General features: G+C 37.5%; 3 protein-coding genes across 4 annotated transcripts; 2 read left to right on the forward strand and 1 right to left on the reverse strand.

Moving 5' to 3' along the window:
• The first annotated feature begins 13,205 nt into the window (after nt 1-13,205).
• On the forward strand, nt 13,206-15,940 carry LOC130739504 (probable galacturonosyltransferase 9). Its single transcript, XM_057591811.1, has 3 exons — nt 13,206-13,690; nt 13,868-15,106; nt 15,313-15,940. The coding sequence occupies exons 1-3, from the start codon at nt 13,538-13,540 to the stop codon at nt 15,586-15,588; spliced, it is 1,668 nt and encodes a 555-aa protein (XP_057447794.1). The 5' UTR covers nt 13,206-13,537; the 3' UTR covers nt 15,589-15,940.
• Nucleotides 15,941-19,087: 3,147 nt separating this feature from the next.
• LOC130739506 (6-phosphogluconate dehydrogenase, decarboxylating 2-like) lies at nt 19,088-22,031 on the forward strand. Of its 2 annotated transcripts, none has more exons than XM_057591813.1 (2): nt 19,088-19,293; nt 20,340-22,031. In XM_057591813.1, exon 2 carries the CDS (start codon nt 20,350-20,352, stop codon nt 21,814-21,816), a length of 1,467 nt encoding a protein of 488 aa, XP_057447796.1. In that variant the 5' UTR covers nt 19,088-19,293; nt 20,340-20,349; the 3' UTR covers nt 21,817-22,031. The 2 variants fall into 2 exon arrangements, with proteins under 2 accessions (XP_057447796.1, XP_057447795.1); XM_057591812.1 differs by lacking the exon at nt 19,088-19,293 and adding an exon at nt 19,302-19,455.
• Nucleotides 22,032-23,715: 1,684 nt separating this feature from the next.
• On the reverse strand, nt 23,716-26,241 carry LOC130739507 (protein PIN-LIKES 2-like). The gene is made up of 3 exons (XM_057591814.1): nt 26,032-26,241; nt 25,827-25,909; nt 23,716-25,362 (listed from the first exon to the last, which is right to left on the reverse strand). Exon 3 carries the CDS (start codon nt 25,318-25,320, stop codon nt 23,956-23,958), a length of 1,365 nt encoding a protein of 454 aa, XP_057447797.1. The 5' UTR covers nt 25,321-25,362; nt 25,827-25,909; nt 26,032-26,241; the 3' UTR covers nt 23,716-23,955.
• Between the last annotated feature and the right edge of the window lie 84 nt (nt 26,242-26,325).

Below are 26,325 nucleotides of genomic sequence, written 5' to 3' on the forward strand. Positions count from 1 at the left end.
TTGACACTTGCATGGCCTGGGTTCGAATCTTACTTGCCCTTTTTTCTCAATTTTCACGTGGCAGGTAAAAAAAATTAAAAAAAAGCCACATCAGTCCCTTCCGTTAATTTTTTAATGTCAATGTGACGGAGGGGTACTCACTATACCTTTCAGTATCATTGAGGGTACAAACATGGACGAAAATAGATAGGGGGTGTCAATTGCACAAACCTGAAACATAAGGGGCAACAAATGCTTTTAAGGAAAAAAATAAAAAAACTATTAGGCTCTAATGCAAATATGAGAGTACACAGTGCACAAAAATATCAACTCACTCTTAACATTTTTTTATCTAAGAGTGAGCAACATCTGAACAAGATAACTAACATCCAAAAATTAGGCAGGAATTCTCTGCGAGGTAATAGTTTGGTGATAAAACATGAAAACATAAAAAAAATAAAGAAAGCAAGTAGTGGAAAGTCTGAATAGGCTTGGCCTTAGCCACTGTTAGCCCACAAATAAATATATAAATGTATAAAAGTCAGAAGGTAACAAATGATCACCGACAATAATCATCTAACCGAAAATGTGATATGCATATAATTTCAACCGACATTCAATATACATACGCAGCGATTACCACTAATTTTCCGATGTTTATAATCACTACAAATGCATATCTATATATATATGTAAAGGAGACTTGAGCTTTTTTGCATTAAATACATCAAGTAATTCCTACCTCTATATTAAAATACATTAAAAATAAAGAATTTCATTTCCAATAAATATATTAAATAATAAAATTAAAACTGAATAAATTGTAATGTCAAAAAACTATTGAACTACCAACATTAAATAATATATTTATAAACTTATTTATCTTCATTTCCTATACATTTAATTAAAATCTAAAATAAATTTCTATATGTAGTTAAAATATTAATTATTGACCTCAAGTTGAGAAAATAATTAAATTTATATAGAGTAATATATTTTATATAAAATAAATATATAAAATATCATAATTAGTAAATGATTAAATTCTTTTCGTAAAGATATACTTAGAATTTTTTTAATAGTTACATGTGTTGTTTAATATTGACTATAATGTTGTTTTGTTTTATTTTACATACATAAAAAATTTATATAGTATAATTATTTAAGTAATTTAGAATAGTCTTTTATATACATTAAAAGTGTATAGAGTATACACAAGATGATATTTTTAGAATAAACTTTTATTAAATAATATCTTTATATGGAAAACTTTATTTATACTTAAAATTAATTAATTTTATTAATGAAAAATTAAGAAAAATAGTTTTAAAATTCAAAAATGCCGCTATAATTTATTAATAAATAATTTATAATTTTTTTTAAATTAACATTATTAAGTATGACGTGTGTGTGTTTTTTAAAGAAATTTATTTAAATATAATTTTTGGATCTATTATATATTAGTAAAAAAATCAACTTAAAAAAGACGCATAACAGAGAAAAAAATTACAGATAAAAAAATTTACTAAATAATATTTTCGACTATTAAAACTATAATTTATTGTAATTATCAAAGTTAAAGTTAATTAATTGCTGATAAAACGTATAAGAAAATGTTCTTATAATTTATTTGGTGATATTAAAACTTAATAATGAATTTAAAATATTTTAAATTCACTTCATAATTTATTGTATGATTAAATATATACATTTCTAAATTGTTAAAATCATTTCAATGCTAATTATTAAATTTGAATAGTATTACTTATTTACACAAAGAAAACTCTAATACTCATTATAAAATGTTTTAACACAATTATTTTATTTTATTATAATTTATAAGTAAAAAATATTTAATATCTATTTCTTATTTTTATTTAAACTATCATAATTTTTATATAATGTTGATAAATATTCTAATTAAAACCAATACCCGTGCAACGCACGGGTTTTATATCTAGTGTATAATGGATATCTCACTCTAAAATTGTATGTCTACACATCATCACTTAAATTGAGTTTAAATTTGAATGTTAAATAGTAACTAGAAGATAATAAAATGAAATTATATTTATATGGATATTTCACAATAGAATTTATTTTATTCATTTGAAAGAATTTTTCACCACTAAATATGTAGATTAACTGACATAGTATTATTATTTTTTTTACTGAAAGCTCATAACATATATTAATCTGAAAGCTCATGCTCTTTTTGTAGACATAGTATTATTCTAACTTATGTTAAATACTTGGTAGAATGAATTTTATCGTCCATAAAGGTCTTATTCGACTTAAACAAGATTATCTCAATGGATAATAGTTGTGGTTTAAAAAAACTTGAAAGGAAGAATTTTCACAAATCAAAATAAGATTATACTTATTTGGTATTTTTATGATTGAAAAAATGAAAAATAGATGGGAGTATGGTGGAATGAAGGCTTCATTGCCTTTTTTATCCTCCTACTATTGAAGCTCTGTGAAGTAGGTCCTCATATTTTAAAACGACCGATTTAGGTGTCTCACTTTGTTTGGCGTTGCACTTTGAATCATTTTGTCAAAAACTAACAATTTTGCTTGTGTCACTAGAGGAGTGACGTGACATGCAATGACTAGAATATGCCGTATCTATGCGACCCTTAATTGCACATACAACATTCTACATGACATATACATAAACCTCCTAGTCTTAGGGTTGAAAATATCTTAACCGAGCAAGGCCAAGGTTAATCTTTCTCCGACCTTGGTCTGGTATGGGCTGATCAATATGTATATTACTTAGGCTGACCGAATCATGTATTAAATGGGTCGGGTAACCCATGATCCAGCCGGATCAAAACCCAACTATAAATAAAGAAGGACCGCCCAAGCGGCAGGGATCCTATCATTTTCACGCATTTTACTCACTTTGTTTACTCTCGCTTGCTCTCGATATTGGTTAGCCTTAGTCTGCGGTTCCATACCGGAACATTGGCGCCCACCGTGGGGCCCAAGGATACTTTCCTAGGCTTCGTTTTTCATCACGATGGTGACTCGATCCGGGGCGAACGGAGAGAGGAATCATGTTCAACAAAATGATGTTCCTCCCGATGTTCTTCAGCGGATCATGGACGATCTCAATGAACTTCGTCAACATAATCAGCAGTTGCAAAATCAACTTACTGATCTTAATCAGACTCAGGGTTTACGAGAGGGCGATCGAAGAATGGCTGAGACGGTGGTGGACTTTCAACCTTTCACAGAGGAAATAGCGAACACTGTCGTCCCAGACAATTTGAAGACGTTGAAGCTTGATTCTTACTATGGCGATTCAGATCCAAAGGACCATTTGGTGTATTTCAACACGAAAATGGTCATTGTAGGCGCATCAGACGCGTTGAAGTGCAAAATGTTACCGTCAACTTTTAAGAAATCGGCGATGATTTGGTTTACAACTCTACCGTCAAGGTCAATCGTCAATTTCACAGAGTTATCTACAAAATTCTTGTCTCAGTTTTCTACCATTCGTGCACAAAAAGTGACTCCGGCGACATTATTCAACATTCGGCAGGGAGTAAATGAGACTTTGCAATCTTATATGGGGCGTTTCAATCAACTATCTGTTCATTTGGAGGATAAGATGTCAGAAATTTGCATTGCAGCCTTTAAATTGGGTTTGAGGCCGGGCGGTCTAAACGGTAATTTAAGCAGGAAACCGGTGGAAACAATGGTGCACCTACGCGAAAGGGTTCAAGGATACATTAGAGAGGAGCAAAGTGATCGGATCAAGAATAACCGCCCAAATGCGGTGGTAACTGGACAGAAACAGCAGTTCGAGGCGAGAAAAGGAGCGGTTACAGATCAATATTCGAATGGATGGACCGAACGTGGCAACGCAGGGTATAATAATCGTAACCGTTATGACGGCCGATTAGATAACCGTTCTAATTTCAAAAATCGTGCTCAACCGTATGGAGTGCGTGGGCCAGGACATTCGATGACGTGGACTCGGAACCAAAATGACCGTGCAGTACCTTTGGCGGTTAATTTGACTGAAGCTTTGCACACGTGTTTGGAGGCGAATGTTATTCGTTTTCCACGGCAGCCAAAGCCGTCAACGGGTTACGTGGATAAGAAGAAGTTGTGCGAGTATCATAGGATTTCAGGGCATAATACTGATGACTGTTTTATTTTGAAGAAGGAGATTGATAAATTGATAAAGGCTGGGTATATGAAGCAGCTTGAGGGGCGAAGCAATTCAGATGAAGCAGGAACTTCAACAAGACGAACCGAAGATGGAAAAGAGATTGAGGGCGATGGTCAAGATAGACAGTCAGATGGAAAAGCAAAGGGGCGAATTCATTCTATTTTTGGTGGATTTCGTGGCGGAGGAATGACTAATTCAGCTCGTAAGAGGTACGTTCACTCCATTAATGCTGTTTACTCTAACGATTGGGGAAGTTGGGCAACCAATCAACCCGATATAACGTTTACTGTGCGAGATTTTGAGGGAGTACAGCCTCACGAAGACGATCCAATTGTTGTAATGCTGAGGATTGCTGATTATGAAATTGAGAGGGTACTTCTGGATCAAGGAAGCTCGGCGGATTTGATTTATGGTGACGCTTTTGAAAAATTGGGGCTAAATGAATCTGATTTGTTGCCTTATGATGGTTCTTTAGTGGGTTTTTCTGGAGAAAAAGTATTTGTTCGAGGATATGTGGAATTGAAGACTGTCTTTGGAGAAGGGAAGAATGCGGAGGCATTTGCTATTAAGTTTTTGGTAGTAAAGTGTACTTCACCGTACAATGTACTCATTGGGAGGCCATCACTAAACAGATTGGGGGCGATCATTTCTACAAGACATTTAACGGCGAAGTATCCATTGAGCAAAGGAGGAGTTGGAATTTTAAAGGCTGATCAAATGGTTGCTCGAAAGTGTTATTCAGAAAGTTTTAAGCAGTATGGGCACATGGGTAAGAAAGCAGTGAAAGAGGGGCATCGAGTCTATGAGGTGGATTTAGAACAGTCAGAAATTATTTTGGATCCTCGAGAAGGATTCAGTGAGCACAAGATGAAATCAGAAGAGGAAACTAAGGCGATCCAAATTGGTGAGCGAAACTTGAAAGTTGGTGTCAATTTAACTACAAGTCAGGAAAACAGGTTGGTAAAATTGTTATCTGAGAATATGGATTTGTTCGCATGGAGTGCAAGAGATTTACCAGGAATCGATTCGGAATTTATATGTCACAAATTGGCTTTAAATCCTGGGGCGAAACCTATTGTTCAGTTTAAAAGAAAGATGGGCGAAGAAAAGGCAGAGGCTGTAAAGGTGGAAACAAATAAGTTACTGGAAGCTGGATTCATTAGGGAAGTAAAGTATTCAACTTGGTTGGCGAATGTTGTTATGGTGAAGAAGGCTAATGGCAAGTGGCGAATGTGCACAGATTATACAGATTTGAACAAGCACTGTCCTAAGGATTCTTATCCTTTACCGAATATTGATAAGCTTGTGGATAGGGCATCTGGATTCGGAATGCTTAGCCTCATGGATGCATACTCAGGGTATCATCAAATAAGAATGTATCAGCCTGACGAGGAGAAAACAGCTTTCATGACAAATCAGGCGAACTATTGCTATCAGACTATGCCGTTTGGGCTGAAGAATGCGGGAGCAACATACCAAAGGTTGATGGATAAGGTGTTTGACAAGCAGGTGGGGCGGAACATGGAGATTTATGTAGACGACATGGTGGTCAAGTCAGAGGAAATGGTGGCGCATTGTTCTGATCTTGAAGAAGCTTTTGGTGAACTAAGAAAGCATAACATGAGACTTAATCCGGAAAAGTGTTCGTTTGGAATTCAAAGCGGAAAGTTTTTGGGTTTCATGATCACAAGGAGAGGAATTGAGGCGAACCCTGATAAGTGTAAGGCGATACTCGATATGCAGAGTCCAACCTCAGTTAAAGATGTGCAGAAGTTAACAGGAAGAATAGCAGCTTTGTCCAGGTTTCTTCCGTGTTCTGGGGAAAAATCAGCACCATTTTTTCAATGCTTAAGGAAGAACAAAACTTTTCAGTGGACTGAAGAATGTGAGAGGGCATTCCAAAGTTTGAAGGATCATTTATCCAAGCCACCAAATTTAGCCAAACCAGTTCCAGGTATTTCATTATCAATGTTTATTTCCATCTCTGATAATGCAGTTAGTTCAGTTTTGTTGCAAGAAAATAAGGATGATATGAGGATCATATATTTTGTGAGTCATGCTCTTCAAGGAGCTGAAGTTAGATACCAAAAAATTGAAAAGGCTGCATTAGCTCTAATCATATCCGCCAGGAAATTAAGACCTTATTTTCAAGGCTTTCTAATTGTGGTAAAAACAGATTTGCCACTTCGCCAAGTTTTGCAAAAGCCTGATCTGGCTGGAAGAATGGTTTCCTGGGCTGTTGAATTGTCAGAATTTGAGATCACTTTTGACAGGAAAGGTCTGGTTAAAGCACAGGTATTGGTGGATTTTGTTAATGAAATGTCTTCCAGTGAGAAAAATATGGAAGTTGGCGAATGGAGTTTGTCTGTAGATGGTTCGTCTAATGTCAAGGGAAGTGGAGCTGGAATAATCTTAGAAGGACCAGGTGGCGTGACAGTTGAGCAGTCACTCAAGTTTGACTTTAAAGCAAGCAATAATCAGGCAGAGTATGAAGCTATAATTGCAGGTTTGAAGTTGGCGATCGAGATGGGGGTCAAGAGCATAATGATTAAAACAGATTCTCAGGTAGTTTCCAGGCAAATTCAGGGTGAATATCAGGCGAGGGACGCACAGCTGGCTAAGTATTTATTGAAAGCTCAGGGATTGATAAAGCAGATAGGCACAGTGCAGGTCAATTATGTTCCGTGGGAGGAGAATACAAGGGCAGATATTCTATCAAAGTTAGCAAGCACCAAGAAGCCGGGAAATAATAAGTCAGTCATCCAGGAAGTTTTAAGCAGCCCAAGTATCGAAGAAGATGAGACAATGATGGTGTTAACTTTAGCGAATTCAGATTGGATGGGGCGTATCAAACAGTGTTTGGAGGCAGAAGGCTCTGATGTGTTGACATTCTCTAAGGATCAAATTCGCGAGGCAAGTCGTTACACATTGTTGGGCGATCAATTGTACAGAAGAGGGATTGGAGTTCCTTTATTGAGATTTGTCTCTAAGGATGAGGCGGAAAGAATCATGTTTGAAGTTCACGAAGGTGTGTGTGCAAGTCATGTAGGGGGAAGATCTTTGGCGGCGAAAGTGCTCAGAGCAGGGTTCTATTGGCCAACTTTACGAGGGGATTGTATGGAATATGTGAAGAAGTGTGGTAAATGTCAAATTTATGCAGATTTACATAAGGCGCCGCCTGAGACTCTTAGCTCAATGAGTTCATCGTGGCCATTTGCAATGTGGGGAGTAGATATTCTGGGACCGTTCACTCCAGCAGGTTCTCAAATCAGATTTATTTTGGTGGCGGTGGACTATTTCACTAAGTGGATTGAGGCGGAATCAATGGCGAAAATAACAGCAGAAAAAGTCAAAAAGTTTTATTGGAGAAAATTGGTTTGCAGATTTGGCGTTCCAGCAACTATTGTCTCAGACAATGGAACACAGTTTACAAGCAGGAGTGTGAAGGATTTTTGTGCAGGAATGGGAATTGAGATGCGTTTCGCCTCAGTTGAGCACCCTCAGACAAATGGACAAGTGGAGTCAGCGAATAAAGTCATTCTCAATGGAATTAGGAAGCGTCTAGGCGAAGCTAATGGATTATGGGCTGAAGAGTTGATCACGGTCATTTGGGCGTACAATACTACTCCTCAATCAACCACTGGCGAATCACCTTTTAAGTTGACTTACGGGGTAGATGCAATGATACCAGCAGAATTACAAGATGTAACTTTCAGGGTGGCAACTTATAATGAAGAGCAGAACGACATGAATAGAGTGGTTGATCTCAATTTAGCAGAGGAAACGCAAGCAGAGGTTCGTTTGAGGCAGGCAATGGTAAAACAAAGGTCGGAAAGGCGATACAATTCTAGAGTGGTTCCGAGGCAAATGAAAGTTGGTGATTTGGTTCTGCGTAGGAAGGCAAAGGGGCCTGATGATTCGAAGTTATCACCTAATTGGGAAGGACCTTACAGGATTCTGCGAGAGCTTGGTCAAGGGGCGTATCATTTGGAGGAGTTATCGGGGCGAAGGGTCCTAAGGGCTTGGAATGCACAGCATCTCCGTTATTATTACAGTTGAAGTGCAGGGTGGTTCGTTCGGTTTGTTTTGTGTTGTACAGTTTGTTTCAGTGTATGTTTGTCCAAGACTGTGTTTCGTTGTTTCAGTTTGTGTGTGTTGAAGTCTACGTTTGTTGGTTGTATCGTTTAAGACTATGTTTGTTGTGTAAGACTAGATTTGATGCACTCTTTTCTCTACCCCAGGCGGGAGAGTTTTTAACGAGGCATCAATTATTAATGAATAACAGGTGTGCACTCTTTTCTCTACCCCAGGCGGGAGAGTTTTTAACGAGGCATAACCTTTTTTAAAATGATCAAGGGCTTATCATTTTACTTATTTCTTTTACCCATAGCGGAAACTTATCAACTAAGGTCTATCAATTGGGCGACGTCAGACAATTGAGAAAAAAGTAAGTCTCTTAAAACAAGAGCATCCGGCCACGAATTCATAAGCACAGTCTTAAATTGGATTTAAGCTTGTCCAAACTAAGCACAAGTCTCCACGCGAGCATACTAATGAAATTAAATATGTTGACTTTGATTTCCATGAATAATAACTATGTCAAAAATGAAAATTTGACTAAGTTATATACACAAAGGCCTTATGATTCCAAAGTAGTTGATTAAGTTTAAATTTTATAACATTTAAAGAGATCTATTCAAGAGTATTTTACTATGTACAGTAAAATGTGAGAGTAACGAGTTCAATTAAATGACGAAGGCGGACCGATTCGGGTGAAAGGTTAGTAAACGTTATTTATGTTAAGTTATATTTTGAAGTTATATGATAACTTGAATAACTAGGTAAAGTTATGCTTATATTTTTTGAGTCATATGATAATCCAGGTGACTAAGTAAGGATATGCTTAGTTATAGAATTAGTTATTGTGATAGTTGTTTGGGTGAGTAAGGGATAGTGTTATTATAGAAGTTATGACAATTTCAGAAGTTATTATAGTTGATTGGGCGAAACAATTAGATAGAAGGCACTCATGTGAATACTGAAGAAAATTTCATTATGATAAAGGAAATTGTTACATAAGGTAAGGAGCGTTGAGTAATTTAAAGCAAAAGAGGCCTGTAGCCTTTTACATTGTCGGTTGAAAGAGAAGGGGCTAACAAACTCAGAGCCTAGATCATTCAGATAGTTTCGCCACCTCCTTCTTTGTTGTTGACATTTCCTTCATCATCTTCTTGGTTTTCTTCTTCCTCTTTTTCTTCTTCTTCATCAACTCTTTCCTCATCCGCGTTATCCGGGCCGATCAATTTGCCATTAACAATGCGGGCGTAAGGGTCTGTTCCCGTCAAGTTGATCGCCAGGCCAGGATTAAGGAAAGTGACTTGAGTAAGTGCTTTAGAAAATCCAGCTTCAAACTGATCCAGAACGGAAATTTTCAAGTCAGCGATTTCGGTTTTCATCTGAGAATTTTCTTCAAGCATTTGATTATGCACAGTAGTCAATTGAGCGCAGTCAGCCTTGATTTTTTCATTTTCCTCATTCAAGGTTTGGAGGGTAGCATTGTTTTCATCAGAGGTTTTCTTCATTTTTTCCAACTCTAAAGCCAAATCCGCGGCTTTCTTTTCATTCGCCTTGTTCGACTTGTCCAGCAACTTGAGTGTAGCTTTCATTTTTCCAATTTCTTTTTCCTTCTCTTCAACAAGTTTGGCTGAAGCAAGACCATCGAATCCGGCTGATTCAAGGTCGATCATCTTGGAGATAGCAGCAATCTCCAAGCCCTTTGTCATCATGGCTTGACAAGCTTCCTTCAAACCTAGTTTCCTCATCTTATCACGGTCCGCCTCGAACACCAGATTTGTTTCCACCAGGGAGTTGAAATCAATTTTGGAGTCCCAAATTGAAGTTACATCATCCGAGGATAATTCCTCAAACTCTTTCAGCAAGTTTTTCCAGCAAACGGGTGGGGTGCTTGATGAACAGCCTTTGTTCGCCAACGCAGATTCGCCTTTGCCCATGAACTTCTCCAGTGAGGTTTGGTTCGAGGCTTTGCTTTTGATAGAGGTAGGATCTTCATTCTTCTTTTTCTTTTTTGCGGGGCGGCCTGATTCAGTACCAGAGTGGCTGGTGGCATGTTCGTCCACCGACTTCGCGGGGTTCCTTTTTTCGCGAGCAGCCTGTTGTTCGCGGCGAAATCGAAGGATGTCTTCTTCAGTTAGGCGAGCCATTGTTCCTGCAAAAGAGTGAGCAAGAGTTAGAACTTGGTAAAGTCTTCTTATGTAATTTAAGGAAGGGGCGAAACAGGTTAGAATGCCTTACCAACATATTTTTCAACTGCATTTTTAGAGAGAGCAACCATAAAATCTGTAAGGTTTAAGCCTAGGCCAGATAGAAATTTGCAGTCTACTAATTCCTCGGGGGTAAGAGCATCATCGGGAATTTTGATGATGCTCTCGTATTGGTTCGTCCAATAGAAAGGAAATTTTGGGCTTCCACGCGGCAAAATCGAAGGATGTCTTCTTCAGTTAGGTGAGCCATTGTTCCTGCAAAAGAGTGAGCAAGAGTTAGAACTTGGTAAAGTCTTCTTATGTAATTTAAGGAAGGGGCGAAACAGGTTAGAATGCCTTACCAACATATTTTTCAACTGCATTTTTAGAGAGAGCAACCATAAAATCTGTAAGGTTTAAGCCTAGGCCAGATAGAAATTTGCAGTCTACTAATTCCTCGGGGGTAAGAGCATCATCGGGAATTTTGATGATGCTCTCGTATTGGTTCGTCCAATAGAAAGGAAATTTTGGGCTTCCATCGGCAAAGTAAAATATGTCTTTGCAAGCATCAGATTCGCGAAGTTTGAAAAATTTACCTTTGAAGTGTTTGTAATGGCTTTTATACAGGGTGAACAATCCTAGACCCCTAGCGGTGGCGAGTGAGACATATTCGCCCTTCACATTTCGTCCGCATGTTTCAAAGAAGTAAAAAAATTTGTTGCTGGTAGGTATGATGTGTAAGGTTTGACACAGGACTTCAAAAGCTTTTAAGTAAGCCCAGGCATTACCATGGAGTTGAGTGGGGGCAACGTTCAAAAGGGTTAGAACCGAGCAAGTAAAATCAGAGAATGGCAAATCATACTTTAGATCGGAGAACAGACTTTCGAATAAGTAGGTAAAGTTTCGCCCTTGACCATCTGTTTTCCCGAAACAACATGGTTCATCAGGGGCGCAGGGAATTATGTCCAGGTGGGCATCTAGGTCATCTTTCCTAAAATTATATTTAGTGACTAAGTCGATGACAACTTTTGGGGTGCAAATCTTAGAAAATTATTTTTTAATTTTACTAGAAACCCATAGAGAATCAGCAGGAGATGGAATGGTGGAGGCAGAAGCTTCCTTACGAGTACGTTTGGTAGTCATTTTCAAAGGATTCCTGAATGGAAGAGTTTCAAAGTGTGAGAACAAGAGAAAAAGTAGTTTGAATTTCTGGGTGGAAATGTCAAATTTTGATTTTCTGGCTAGAAAGGTAGAACATTGTGTTGAGTTTCTGGGTTTAGTAGAGTAAGTTGTTCATGTGAGGCTAAAGTTTTAAAAACAAAAAAGAAATGTAGAAATTAGAAAGGAGAAGAGGATGAGGTTTACCTGCGAAGGAGAGAAGTTTGAGCGATTTCTGGGATTTTGGTGATGAATGCAGTGGGGTCGTCGAACGTTAAGCAAACTTGGTGGAGAAAATAGAAAAATTCATACCGTTGTGGATGGAGAGGATGATAAGGGTAAGAAAAGTGAAAATGAGAGTGTGAGAGAAGGGTAAGAATTTCGGATCTTATATAGAAAGGGGGAGGGGAGATGAAAAGGTGAATTGAATGGTGAGTAAAGGGACGCGTGTCCTCGCGTGTGGGCTGTGTTCGAGGCAAAAGTTCTGACGTTTGGACCAAAGGGATACGTTGGTCTGAAATTTTTTGAATTTGAAGGGATGTGATTTGTTAAGGGAGAAGTGGTGAGGGGTATTATAGTCTAAGGACGTGACGTTTCGAGACTAGGTGCGTTTCAGGAGGAGGTATAATTTTTCGTTTAAATTTATAACACTTTATTACATTTATTGCAGCTTTGATGATTGTGTTAGTGGAATTTCAATATATATGATAGTATTGTAGTATCAAGTTCCCAAAAATATGCAGAAGATCTACTTGATGAACTTAAAGCAGGTAAAGTAATAATGATTTCGAAATCTTCCACGGTAAAGGCATGTGAAGTGACAGCTGAGTGGATGTGACAAGATTGGTTCAGCGTGCAAAGATGATATTCATTATGTGTTAGTTAAGATTTATAAATATTTGAATTTACACGCCTTTATTGACATTTTATGTGATGTAAATTGTTGAGGGCTTATCAAAGACACTTTCGCCTTATACTAAGCCTTAGTGTCTTGAGGGCTTGTGGTCTGGTATGGGCTGATAAATATGTATATTACTTAGGCTGACCGAATCATGTATTAAATGGGCCGGGTAACCCATGATCCAGCCGGATCAAAACCCAACTATAAATAAAGAAGGACCACCCAAGCGGCAGGGATCCTATCATTTTCACGCATTTTACTCACTTTGTTTACTCTCGCTTGCTCTCGATATTGGTTAGCCTTAGTCTGCGGTTCCATACCGGAACAGACCTACTACTAACATCTTTCTCGATAGTTTAGATGTGTTTTCTCTCTGTTCTACCATTTTTGTAACGAAAGTAATAATAATAAATTTTCAGGAAAGCCATGCAGAACCTAAAGATAAACCAATACAATATCGCTAATAAAATAAAGGAAATTTATATTTAATTAAGAATAAATGAGAGGTCAATGCAATTTGCGATCTCGCGCAAATGATTTAATAAAGAAATAACAAAGGTAAAGAAATTTTTTTCTAGCATCAAAGTTGAACCAATTTAATCCAAAGACCCCTTAAAAAAAACAACCATATAATGAATTAATAAAGAAGAGAAAAATTTGCAAAGAAAAAAAGAGTGAAAGAAGGGAAATGGAGCCCATAGCTGTTCTGGATTGAGGCTCAGCTCAGATCAGAACATTAACTAGCCCACCTTTTCACATTCTGTGCACACTGCACTATCTGTCATCAACACCCAAACCAAACACACTATACAAATCTGTACTACACTGCATTCATTCATATTCATTCATTTCATTGCATTCATTGCACTCAGTTCACCGCCATCTTGTCCCCATCCTCCTTCCACTCACTCACCTATCCAAAAATACCATGCCAATCCCACTTTCCAATATTCAACTCATTTGATAACTCAGATTCTTCATTCTTGGATCTCACACTTCTCTTCACAATTGGCAAAATCAACAGTTTTTTTGGTGTGCTAAGTTCAAGATCCAATGGCAGTTGCTGCGAGAGGAGGCAGAGGTGGATCTACCTTCCGTGGCTTCTTCTCGTTCCGGATCTTCATCTCTGCCATGTTTTCTCTCCTTTTCATAGCCACCCTTTCAGTCCTCTTCTCCACAAATCCATCCACACCAAACGATGACTCTGTAAGTTCCTCTGTTTTCATGTTTTTTTTTTTGTGTTATGTTGCAAAGACTTAATTTTGATTCAATCCCATTTGCAAGTTAGTATTTTGGAAACGACCCATTATTGTAGATTCAGTTTGAAGCATAATCCACATGATAATTTGATAAATTGAATGAATTGAACCCTGTGTAACGCAGGATCTTCCCACGACTGGTAATGCATACGTGCATCGAACATTTTTGGCATTGAAATCTGACCCTCTTAGGACCAGGGTGGATTTGATTCACCAGCAAGCTAAGGATCACATAACACTAGTGAATGCTTATGCTGCTTATGCTAGGAAGCTCAAGCTTGATATTTCTAGGCAGTTGAAGATGTTTGATGAGTTGGCGCATAATTTTTCGGACATTTCATTGAAGCCGACGTATCGCGCTTCGTTGTTTGAGTCGGATGGTCCGATTGATGAGGATGTGCTGAGGCAGTTTGAGAAGGAGATTAAGGATAGGGTGAAGATTGCAAGGATGATGATTGTTGAGGCAAAAGAGAATTATGATAATCAGTTGAAGATTCAGAAGTTGAAGGATACTATTTTTGCTGTTCATGAGTCACTTTCAAAGGCAAAGAAGAATGGGGCACTGGCTAGCTTGATTTCTGCCAAATCAGTTCCCAAGAGCTTGCATTGTTTGGCTATGAGGCTGATGGGTGAGAAGATTTCAAATCCGGAGAAATATAGGGATGAGGAATCTAAGCCAGAGTTTGAAGATCCTAATTTGTATCATTATGCAATATTCTCGGATAATGTGATTGCTGTATCTGTGGTGGTGAGATCTGTGGTGAAGAATGCAGTAGAGCCATGGAAGCATGTTTTTCATATAGTTACAAACAGGATGAATGTTGCAGCAATGAAGGTTTGGTTTAAGATCAGGCCAGTTGAAGGGGGCGCGTTTTTAGAGATAAAGTCAGTAGAAGAATTCACGTTCTTAAATTCATCATATGTACCAGTACTGAGGCAACTTGAATCAGCAAAAATCCATCAGCGTTACTTTGAGAATCCAGCTGAAAATGGTACAGATGATGCACATGACATGAAATTTAAAAGTGCTAAGTACTTGTCCATGTTGGATCACCTTCGGTTTTATTTGCCACAGATGTACCCTAATTTGCATCACATCTTACTTTTGGATGATGATGTTGTGGTTCAAAAAGACTTAACAGGTTTGTGGAAGATTGATTTGGATGGGAAGGTGAATGGTGCTGTTGAGATCTGTTTTGGCTCTTTCCACCGGTATGCCCAGTACTTGAATTTCTCTCATCCTTTAATTAAGGATAGCTTCAATCCGAAAACTTGTGCTTGGGCCTATGGTATGAATATATTTGATCTTGAGGCTTGGAGGCGTGAAAAATGCACAGAAAATTACCATTATTGGCAGAACAAGGTAAATTTCTTCGGCTTGTACTTATAACATGTAACTTTTTCTTATTAGTATCATAGTGGTATACTATGTTAATTTCCTTCTTTGAAGCTATTAATTTGCTGAAACAATTGCCTGAATAATACTTAATATGTTCCTTTGTACAATTGCTAAATGGATTAATGTAAAGCTGAAGTCACAAATCTTGTTTGTATTGATTATGATGTCAGAATGAAGACCAAACTTTGTGGAAATCAGGGACGCTTTCACCTGGTTTGATCACCTTCTACTCCACAACCAAGTCATTGGACAAATCATGGCATGTGCTTGGATTAGGGTACAATCCCAGTATTAGCATGGATGAGATCAACAATGCTGCAGTCATTCATTACAATGGAAACATGAAACCTTGGCTTGATATTGCTTTGAATCAATACAAAAATCTCTGGACCAAATATGTGGACAATGATATGGAGTTTGTTCAGATGTGCAATTTTGGCTTGTAGTTGAGATTAACACACTGCTGTTATAGTATTAGCTTGAGATGGCATGTCCATTGTGGTTTACCATATCCTTTCAGTATAGGGCATCTCAAGTTAAATGTTGCTTGTCACATAGAAGTTGTGTTGCCATCACGTTTCTTCTAAACTGGGAGTGCCATCTGAGAATTTCATTGTTGATAATTTTCAGATGCTAAACAATAATTTTGACAAACTGAATTTGGAAATTGTACACGAAATAGTTTTTTGTATTTTTCTCCTTATATAGTTCGGAGCATATGTATCACGTATTTTATTTCTAATGGTAGTTCATGACTCTAATAAATGAGAAGGCACTACTATTTAATTATTTATTCAACACACCTCCTCGTACATGCTATTTTTTATATGTTTCTGGGCATGCCCTTATCATAAGGAAAGGCCATGTGGAAGCGTACATTGTCTGCACTGCAGGGATTTGTTGCATCTGGTTGATGTATACTGCATTTTCAACCAGGGATTTTTATTCTTACAACTTTGAGATAGGTAGTTTTTGTGGCTTAGTTTTTTGGGAATGCTTTGTTTTAAGGAATATGACATTCATGAATGGATTGGACAGTTCATTTTTCAGGAATATTTAGTAGATGGTTCTGTAGAGGGGTTCTTTTAAATTGATATCTACATTTGTTTTGTTTTCTTCTGTCAATCTATTTTTAAATTTTGTATTATTTGGAATCTCTTTTTTCTGTAATATATTCTTCTTACAGTGAATATGGTATCATGTCGTATTTTGTTTGAATATAAATGCTTCAGTTACTTGAATATACAGTATGCGGTGTTGCATAAATGACTCTAGGGAACTTTCTTGAATGAGACACCAATCTCTACTTTCAAGTGATGAACATTGAACACAGCTTCTTTTTATACCATGCATAAGGTTGGTTACCATGTTCTTAGGCATTGCCTCTTGGATGTCTTCACTTTCAGTTAATAACTGAGAATCATGCTTTCTGTGGAGCAAATAAGGATTAGCATTCCCTCAGAAAACAGAACCCAGCTTCAGAGCTCATCCTCCGATGGTGAGGAATTGGTGACTTCAATAATGCCCTATTGCAAATAGCCTATGATGCTCTGTTTATTGCCCCCGCGTCTTTCTTCGAATTTCCTCTCTCAGTGAGTAATGTTGGTGCTATGCACTGAAATGAAGGGAGGAAGATGTTGTTGAACTTATAGTAAAATGCCCATTTTGATATACAAACGTACCCAGTACCCTTTCGGCATTGAGGTTGATACCATTTTGTACTGAGCCAGACGCTTCATGCAGATGTCAATAGTGCCAAAAAAAAGACTGATTTGGGATCTCAAAAGAACCTAACAGGAAATGAGAACTGAGATTTTCTTTCTTTTTCTGTTTACATATGGATGTTTAGAAGGGGAGCCTAGCTCAATGGTTAGAGTTGCTCTTGCTCAGAGTTGTGGAATCAGGTCATTGCAAATATAAGGTTGGTTACTATAGATCCTCCAGTGGGTCTACTTTTCCCTAGACCCGTGCATGGTGAGAGCTTTATAGCACAAAGTTGCCCTTTCTGCATAATTAACAGATACTTATTGATTTTATTGTTTTGCTGAAATCAGCAGTTTCACTTTCACTGCCTAGTTCTGGTTTACCAAACAACATGCAGTGTGATTTTTTTTAAAAGTTAAAAATGCATAAAGAAGCTGTTTCTCTACCCCAAATATGGAAGATCCATAAGCACATTATCATCTCTACTCTCATAAGGTAACTGGAAATGACATGTGATATATCAACCTTCCCTCTGCACTCCTTTAGAAAATGAAGATATCTTGCCTAACTGCAGCAACCTGTTACTGAGCAAATACTAGGTTAAGTAGCTTATGTATAATCTTTGATATCTCCCTCGTTTTCTCTCCTACACGATAAGTAGCTGGTTGTTGTTGTTGCAAGCCTGCAACCTCCAGCACCATGTGATCTATGTGCCACATGCTGCTACCTTTTACAGAATTACCAAGACATGTGAAATAACTTCAGATAGAAGATATCTTTTTCTTGTGCTATTATCCAGTTCCATTCCATTCTGCTAGCCCCACGCAAGACCTCTTTTACTTTTATGTAATGTTTGTTAGCTTCCAGGTCTTACCTATGAAAAGTAAAACCTTGCATGCCCTATTGTTGTGGAGGCTGTGCTGTGCTGCAAACAACATTGGATAGGATAGAATACAAAATTCTCTTACCAGTTACCACTCAGTGTGTCTAGTGGATGTATTTGAAATTTGATGGATGTTTTCATCCTTATGGCCTAACTTCTTTTCCCATTTCCTCTTCCCCTAAAGATTCTGAGGTACTTTCCTACTCTTTTCTCCCCCACGCAAGCCAACATCCTTGTTCAAACACTATTGATTACATGAACATATGAAGTCACTTTTTAGAGCAGTTGGATTTTATGTCATGATCAAGATGTGTTACTAGTTACCAGTTGGACCTTATTTTCTGGTTTTTTAATATATTGCAATTCTTTTTGTTTCGACATTAAAGCACCATTTTCATTTTTCACCTCTTTCTAATCTTCTCCTCTTCACCTCCGACCTTCGTCGAGTACCTCCGAGCCGAGCACCGCCATCACATCTCCCTCTTCTTTTGCCTCCATCAAGCTCCCCTATCAGTCATTCAGGCCTTTGTTTTCTTACTTGAGGGAATCCACTATCCAGGTCTGAGATGAGGACTAAATTGTAATATCATATTTTTAATATTTTTATCAATATGCAATCAATATCCACTATCATGGTGATTTTTACTCTTGTGTGGTGCAAGACCCAAGGCGCACTGCCCTAAAAGCCACCGGTATTATTAGACATGCTACATCACCCAACTCAATGAATCATAAGCATAAATATTAAATAGTGATGGGTTGCCACTTGCCATGGATTTTTAATTAAGATTTTGCTCAATCTAGGGCTCGTTTAGTGGTCAAGATACGATAAGAATGTCCTATAGGATAGCTTAAGTGGTAGGAGTTGGAGGACATATGAGTTGGGTAGGGGAGGTCCATGGATCGAATTTTGGCGGGCGCAATTTATCTTTCCGATGTACCAAAAAAAAGATATGATAAGAACATGATATGATAAATGATTAGATAAGGACATGATATGATAAGAGCAAGATAGATTCTTATCATATCCTACGTTTGAGGTGGACAAATATTGATTGAATATGATATAAACAATGAAAAATGTATCAAATTTTTCTTTAAAATAAAAAATTCATAATATTCATGAGCGGCTATCATATCTTGTCAAGATAATTTCTATCATAACTCTCTCATCAGGTAACTTTTACACATGATAGACAAGATAGAATAAGAGATATGATAATGTTATCTTATCTTGTTGGTGTAACAAACAACATATTAAAGCAGTTATCATATCTTGTGTGTTTATCATGTCCACCAAACGGTCCCTTAAAGTCTAATAAGACGCACCATTAAAATATTATTGAGCAAACTGGCCATTCACTTGTTGCTTATGTTTTTACCTAATAACGTTAATATAAAACAAAGACTGGTGAGATCACTCGTGAGCTACCTCTACCATTGAAATTGAAACCAAAGACCTTGCTTGATTCCTTGGAGCATCTCCACCTACCCCAATTTTTTGCTACACAACATTGACCCGCTGATTTCATACGAAAGTGCTTCTTTTTCTTTGTCCAAAAAGGTTGGTGGCTGCGGTTGGTGTATCCAATAGCAAATTGTAGCGTTCACTGTACTTACATATTATATAATAATAATTCTGTACTTATTGCTCCTTTTATATATGCATACTACATTCTCTGGCATACCCAGATCTCAATTTTCTTCAATTTCATTTACAAACCAGGTTTGCCTTTCGAAAGTCTGGTTCTTTTTATGTACATGAGTCACTATTGACTATTGAGTTTGTGGTGTATTATTTGTGATAATTGAACTTTACCTGCATCTTTTACTGTTGTTTTGTTGCTGATCTGGATTTCTTTTCTAATTTCTTTCTGATTAATGGTTTTGATGATGGGATCAGTTTGTTGGGCATGGTCTTGGTAGTGCTTGTTTGAATGCAGTGGATGTAGTTTCTTCTTGCAATGTTTGATTTGTTAGATTACACTATATAGTAGTAATATTTGATTTTAAAATTAAAAACAGAATAATGGAGTTGTGGTTGTAGATGAAAAACTAGTGTGTTTGATTGCAATTAGCATATTGGATTGTTGTGTTTTTTTATTTTTTGCCTGCTTTGAAGCCTTGCCCTTGTTTGATATGTGCAAATCTTGGAAGGAAACTATAAACTTGTTTGGTAGTTGAGGTTGATAGTTGATACTTGATACTTATCTTTTGGATAGGTAAAGAGCAAATTATCTTTGTTGGGTGAACTTTACACACCTTAACTCCATTACTAGGTGAAGGAATTCTAGTATTTTGACTCTATATCTCTGACCATTTGGAAATCTCACTTTCTGAGGGCAAAGTCTAGTAATCAATCATAATACCTTTTTGTCTCTGAATTTTAGAATTAGAGGACTTCTCTTTTCCCCTGTCTTTATTCTTGGAATATGTTTTTGTATAGGTAATACAAAGTGTACTTTATAGAGGTTCTTATTCATGGTCTGTTGATGCCCCCAATCAAGTTCCAATTGTCTTAATTTATTGTAGTTCAGAGCTTTTGTTTTCCTTCAGAAACTAGAAGCTCATCCTATGTTTTTTTACATGTGAATTCTCGAACATGAACAGGAAATAAATCATGGCGCAACCTCCAAACCCTACAAGAATTGGCCTTGCTGGATTGGCTGTGATGGGCCAAAACCTTGCTCTCAACATTGCTGATAAGGGCTTTCCCATTTCTGTTTATAACCGAACCACATCCAAGGTTGATGAGACTGTCGAACGAGCAAAAAAAGAAGGAAATCTTCCTGTGTATGGCTACCATGACCCTGAATCTTTTGTTCAATCCATTCAAAAACCCAGGGTCGTCATAATGCTTGTTAAGGCTGGGTCACCAGTTGACCAGACCATTAAGACCCTATCCGCATACTTGGAAAAGGGTGATTGTATAATTGATGGAGGTAATGAGTGGTATGAGAACACCGAGAGAAGAGAGAAAGCTATGGCTGAATTGGGCCTTCTCTATCTTGGGATGGGAGTTTCAGGTGGCGAGGAGGGCGCTCGCCATGGTCCCTCTTTGATGCCTGGTGGTTCATTTGAGGCTTACAAAAACATAGAAGACATTCTTCTCAAGGTGGCAGCTCAAGTCCCTGACAGTGGTCCATGTGTGACTTATATTGGTGAAGGTGGATCTGGTAATTTTGTGAAGATGATTCATAATGGAATTGAATACGGTGACATGCAACTGATTGCAGAGGCTTATGATGTGTTGAAGTCAGTTGGAAAGTTGTCAAATGAGGAACTACAAAGTGTCTTCTCAGAATGGAACAAGGGAGAACTTCTGAGTTTCCTGATTGAAATCACTGCAGATATTTTTGGAATTAAGGATGATAAAGGTGATGGACATCTGGTTGACAAGGTTCTCGACAAAACCGGCATGAAGGGTACTGGTAAGTGGACTGTCCAGCAAGCTGCTGAATTATCAGTTGCTGCTCCAACTATTGAAGCTTCTTTGGATGGTAGATTCCTTAGTGGATTGAAGGAGGAAAGAGTTGAAGCTGCGAAAGTCTTCAAATCAGGTGGCTTTGATGAGATCTTGACAGATCAACCTGTTGACAAGAAGAAGTTGATTGATGATGTTAGGAAGGCTCTTTATGCAGCGAAAATCTGCAGTTATGCACAGGGAATGAATCTGATCCGTGCAAAGAGTATTGAAAAGGGCTGGGATCTGAAGTTGGGTGAGCTTGCTAGAATCTGGAAAGGGGGTTGCATCATAAGAGCAATATTCTTGGACAGAATCAAGAAGGCATATGACAGAAACCCTGAACTGGCAAACCTTCTTGTGGATCCGGAATTCGCCAAGGAAATAATTGATCGTCAATCTGCTTGGAGAAGAGTTGTGTGCCTTGCTATCAATTCCGGTATCAGCACTCCAGGTATGTCTGCTAGTCTTGCTTATTTTGACACCTACCGAAGGGATAGATTGCCGGCTAACTTGGTTCAAGCTCAACGAGACTACTTTGGTGCTCATACATATGAAAGGATTGATATGGAGGGCTCTTTCCACACTGAATGGTTCAAGCTTGCCAAACAGTCAAGAAGTTAGATTACTGTATTCAAACCCATCAGAACTTCTAATAAATGTAATGTTTTCTGCTCTCGACTGTATGCTGAGTTGAGCTTACATTACAGCATTGTGGTTAAACTTTTATTTCATCATGTCCATCCTAATTGGTTTGTTTTTGTTTTCTCAACTATTTTGATGTATTTTTGCTGATCCTGCTGGTTATTTGTGTTTGTATGCAAAATTGTTCCAGTTCATGGTGCTTTTTAGTTTATTATACTATTTGAGAAAATCTCCCTAGCACATGAATTGTATCATGGATACAAATAGTCTTCATGAGCTTAATGCAGGAGTTGATTTTTGTTTTTTAATTGATGCTTTAATTTCTCCTCTAATAATGGTCTACAGGGAGCAACAGTGCTCTGTCTTGATTTGAATATACAATATTAAACCACGGGAAACGCCAAGAAACTCAAGTTCTAAACTAATCTTTTCATTAAAATATAGTGTTGGCTCAGTATACTTATGTAAACAGTGCATAACCGATATCTCATGATAGCAGGACTTTCCATGTCAAAGCACTCTACCACTAAATTCCTTTTGAGCTGTTCCCTGGATAATCCTTCTTCACACTGGAGTCTAGCATTGAAGGTTACCATTTTAGATAAGAAAAAGTAAAAAGTAACATCAATTATCTTCATAAAATGGTTAATATTCTTAAAATTCTGGTTCGGTCAACTCTATCACAAATGCTAGCATAGGAATGAGAATTAGCTATATCTCTAGTCATCAAACAGCCTAGGGCTGGACAGGAGTGTTAAGTTTGCAGAAATGAATAATCGTGGATAATCAATAAGTAGATCTATAAAAATGCTCTGATGTCATATTGAATTTGGTTCAGATTTAATTCTACCTTAAGAAGTTAAGAGCTAATTTGGGGGTGAGGAATTGCCCAATCCTTTTATAAAGATTTATTTAGTTAAATCTCTAGTCAATTGTCAATGTGTGACCTTAACAAAAAATATTAGATAAGTTATCATCTTAATTCTGGTAACATACCAACCATTCATGCAGGTTGAAACAAACAAAACTTGATTGCACTGAAATGTCAAAAGGTGGATACACTTTATTGTGATCAATAGAAATTTCTTGGCTGAGCCAACGCCCAACTTTGTACTAATAAAAAAGGACACATTGAAGTTTTGCATGATTTTCAATTGAACACTATATGAATGTCGGTAAGACTTAGGACCTCCGGAAGCAAAAACTTTTTGTTTTTTTAAGGAAGGAAAGGTATCCCTACAGTCGATAATTGTGAGACTAATCTCTTATCACATATCAGCACACTATGTGGTAAGAGGCTGACCTATAAATTTTTTCCATTCACATAAGTTAGGATTGGAACCCCTAACCACTTAAGGGACAAAATATTGAACCATTATGTTATTGTTTGCCATTTCTGTATCATTATCAAGGCGAAGCATCGATCCAAAATACTTAAATAAACAAAACAATAATGTTGTACTAATTCATGTCTTTGTTTTATTGATGCTGTAGTCTTTTATTATAATATCTTTATGGTAATTGATAAGGATATCCATTGACCAGTAAAAATCATATTGAGAATAGACTGCAAATGAAGGCAACTAGTGGCATCCAGTAGCAGAGTTTTGGAAAAATAACATTAGTTGCCCAGGAAACACAAATTTTTTTTTGATAATCCCCAGGAAACACAAATAGATTTCTCAACATAAATAAGGCGTTCATTGACAATATTTCGAAGAAGGAAAAGTTAAATTTAAGTTCACAGCCAAATTAGCTTATTAGTCAAAGAGAAAGTTAAAAAACACCATCTTGAGCATATAGTTACTGATATGAATGTGTGCGCTTTGCTGATTATACTCCAAAAAGGTTGAAACTACACCTACTGGTTCCATCAGATAAACGTTCAAAAGATTAACATAGTTCACATGGGAAACCAAGTTCAAAATCATACAAGGAAGGAAGTGAAGGAACATTATTTGCATCCTTCACCAAATCATCAGTACCAAAACAATACAGCAAACCAAGCAAGAAACAATTCTATCCCCATCATATATCACACTTCAGAGGACAGTGCAATGACAACAATCTTCTAACCTACTACTCCAAAATGCCAAGGTAGTAAAAAATACAGCAACTTCAGATATACGCAATTATTCTGAAGTAGATTACAGTGTACAAGGAAAGGGAGAAAAGGGCAATCACATGCTGCCAGAAGAGTAGTGCAGAAGCTTCACTAACAGCATAACCTCTCAAGCTGGCAATTGCTCCCAACAAAATAGCACTAGGTGTAGTGTACTGTAACAAAAGGACAAATATAAACATAGCATCATTCTCGACCAAGAAATTTAGCTTATCCGCCAATGCCACGATACCGATTCCGAGAAGAGGAAGCACCAGGAGTCTTGCCACAACTATACCAATTGTAGTTCTGAGACCAAGTTTCGACTCGTTTGGTCCTTCGGCAAGCATACCCCCCAATATAAGCATCACAGAAGGCACCATAGCCCCGCCTACAATCTCCAAACTGTCTGTAATGAAAGATAACGGAGCATCATATCCGAAGAACAAAGCTTTCAGCATAGGCACTGTGCCAATGATGATGGCTAACAAAGAAGCAATTGTTGGGGGTTGAAGAATGTGCTGAAGTGGGGTTTGTTCAGCAACAATTCTGATCCTCCTGACAACTCTAGGTTCAGCCAAACACCTAATGGACCTTGGACTATTCTCGTCGCTTTCCACTATCGCGTCAAGGTCATGATTCTCAGGAATAGCAGATGTGGAAATGCCAGAGATGCTCTGAAAGATCCTGGCAATGAAGGGTGTCTTAGAATGTTCAGTCTCTTTATCCTCCATGCCAGGCCACTCAGCTTCTACAAGCAGTGGTCTACTTATATCATTCAGCGCCCGGTCTTGCTCAATTTCATTCCCTTCATCAACAATCTCATAATACTCCATAGGAGGCTCCATCATGTGATAAACAAGTGTGTATACTAGGATAACAGCAACCCATTGAGCAAAAGAGACAAAAGCCACCCCTCTTGTGTTGCAATGCTTTCCGAATGGATTCGTTTTAGTATGGCAAACAGATCCAACTATAGCTAGGGGGAGATTTCCAGTGTTACCAAATCCTGTCATTATGACAGTGAATCTGGTTAAATGCGGAGGTGGGCGGCATATGGCCACCACTAAGAGCCCGAGTATGCAACCAAGAGCTGTGCTCACTAGCACATTAACAGGAATAAACCACCAATCCACAAAGTTTTGAAGAGTAATGCTTTCACCCAATTCAGTAAATATAAGGCACGGCAAGAACAAAGCAAACACAAGTTTACTAAGGAGTTTAAATGTTGCTCTGGGTATGAATTGCTTTCTTGGATTTGCAAGTAGTAGTCCTATGACTGTTAGGCTGAGGAGCTTCAACAAAGGCACTATAGCAGTTGCCACATCTGCACCGCCAGACATCATTCTGTTTCCAAACAAACCAACAAAGACTCCCGACATGTTTTACCTCCAAGAACTTGTAGACAAAGAACAGAACTCCCCCTGCAACAATAAATCACACGCGAACAAATAAATGAATATTCAATACCCAGTATAAAAGCAATTCAAATCTTACAATTCGAGTTGGGTACCAAAAGCTAGCACAGTGAGGATTGCTCTACCTTCTATCAGGACTTATTTGATCATATCTCTAGTCAACGTGACACCTTAACACACCCCTCACCTCACACTCTAGGCTAGACATTCGGGTTAAAGGGATCTAGGATAGACTCTGATATCATCTTATAATTCGGGTTAGGCCTAACTCTATACCAAAAACTAGCTCACTGGCGATGATTGTTATACATTTTATAAGGATTTATTTAGTGGTATCTCTAGAATAACCATAAACAGTATTCAAATTACTATCAAGACAAAACTCAGATTCAAAAACAACTGAGTTACAGAAAATATACAACAAAATTATTAAAAAAACACACACACACACAAACTGGTTTCAAACTTACCACAATAAGAGAACAAACCAAGTAAACGGTAATGAGTGTTCAGATAAAACCCAGGTGCAGAAGCATCCAGAAGAATAGAATACCTGGGTATAATGAAATTCCACAACAGAAACTAAAATCGATGAAGAAATGATAAGATCCTAAAGATTTATGAGAAAGTTGAATGAAAAAGAATGAACAATGGATGAAGAAAGTGGGAACTTACAAATCAATATGGAATCTGGCTGCTGCTGCTGCTGCTGCAACCGAAGAAGTGAAGAATCAAATCACGAAATCCAAATCAAGCTTTGCGCAAAAGGGAATAACCTTTGATGTGGATCTTCTAATGTTATTAAAAGATGGATAATTTTACAATAATTGAATTGACCAATAGTTATATCATATATATCTAATGACATCAATCGATAAATACAAACTTCCACATGCACCAATGGTTTTTTAAGGTAATCATCAAGTTGAGGGATACTTGGTTACTTAAGCATTTAGTGTCTTTATCTTT

The sequence above is a fragment of the Lotus japonicus genome, chromosome 2 (genome assembly GCF_012489685.1).
Source record: "Lotus japonicus ecotype B-129 chromosome 2, LjGifu_v1.2".
Taxonomy (NCBI): domain Eukaryota; kingdom Viridiplantae; phylum Streptophyta; class Magnoliopsida; order Fabales; family Fabaceae; genus Lotus; species Lotus japonicus.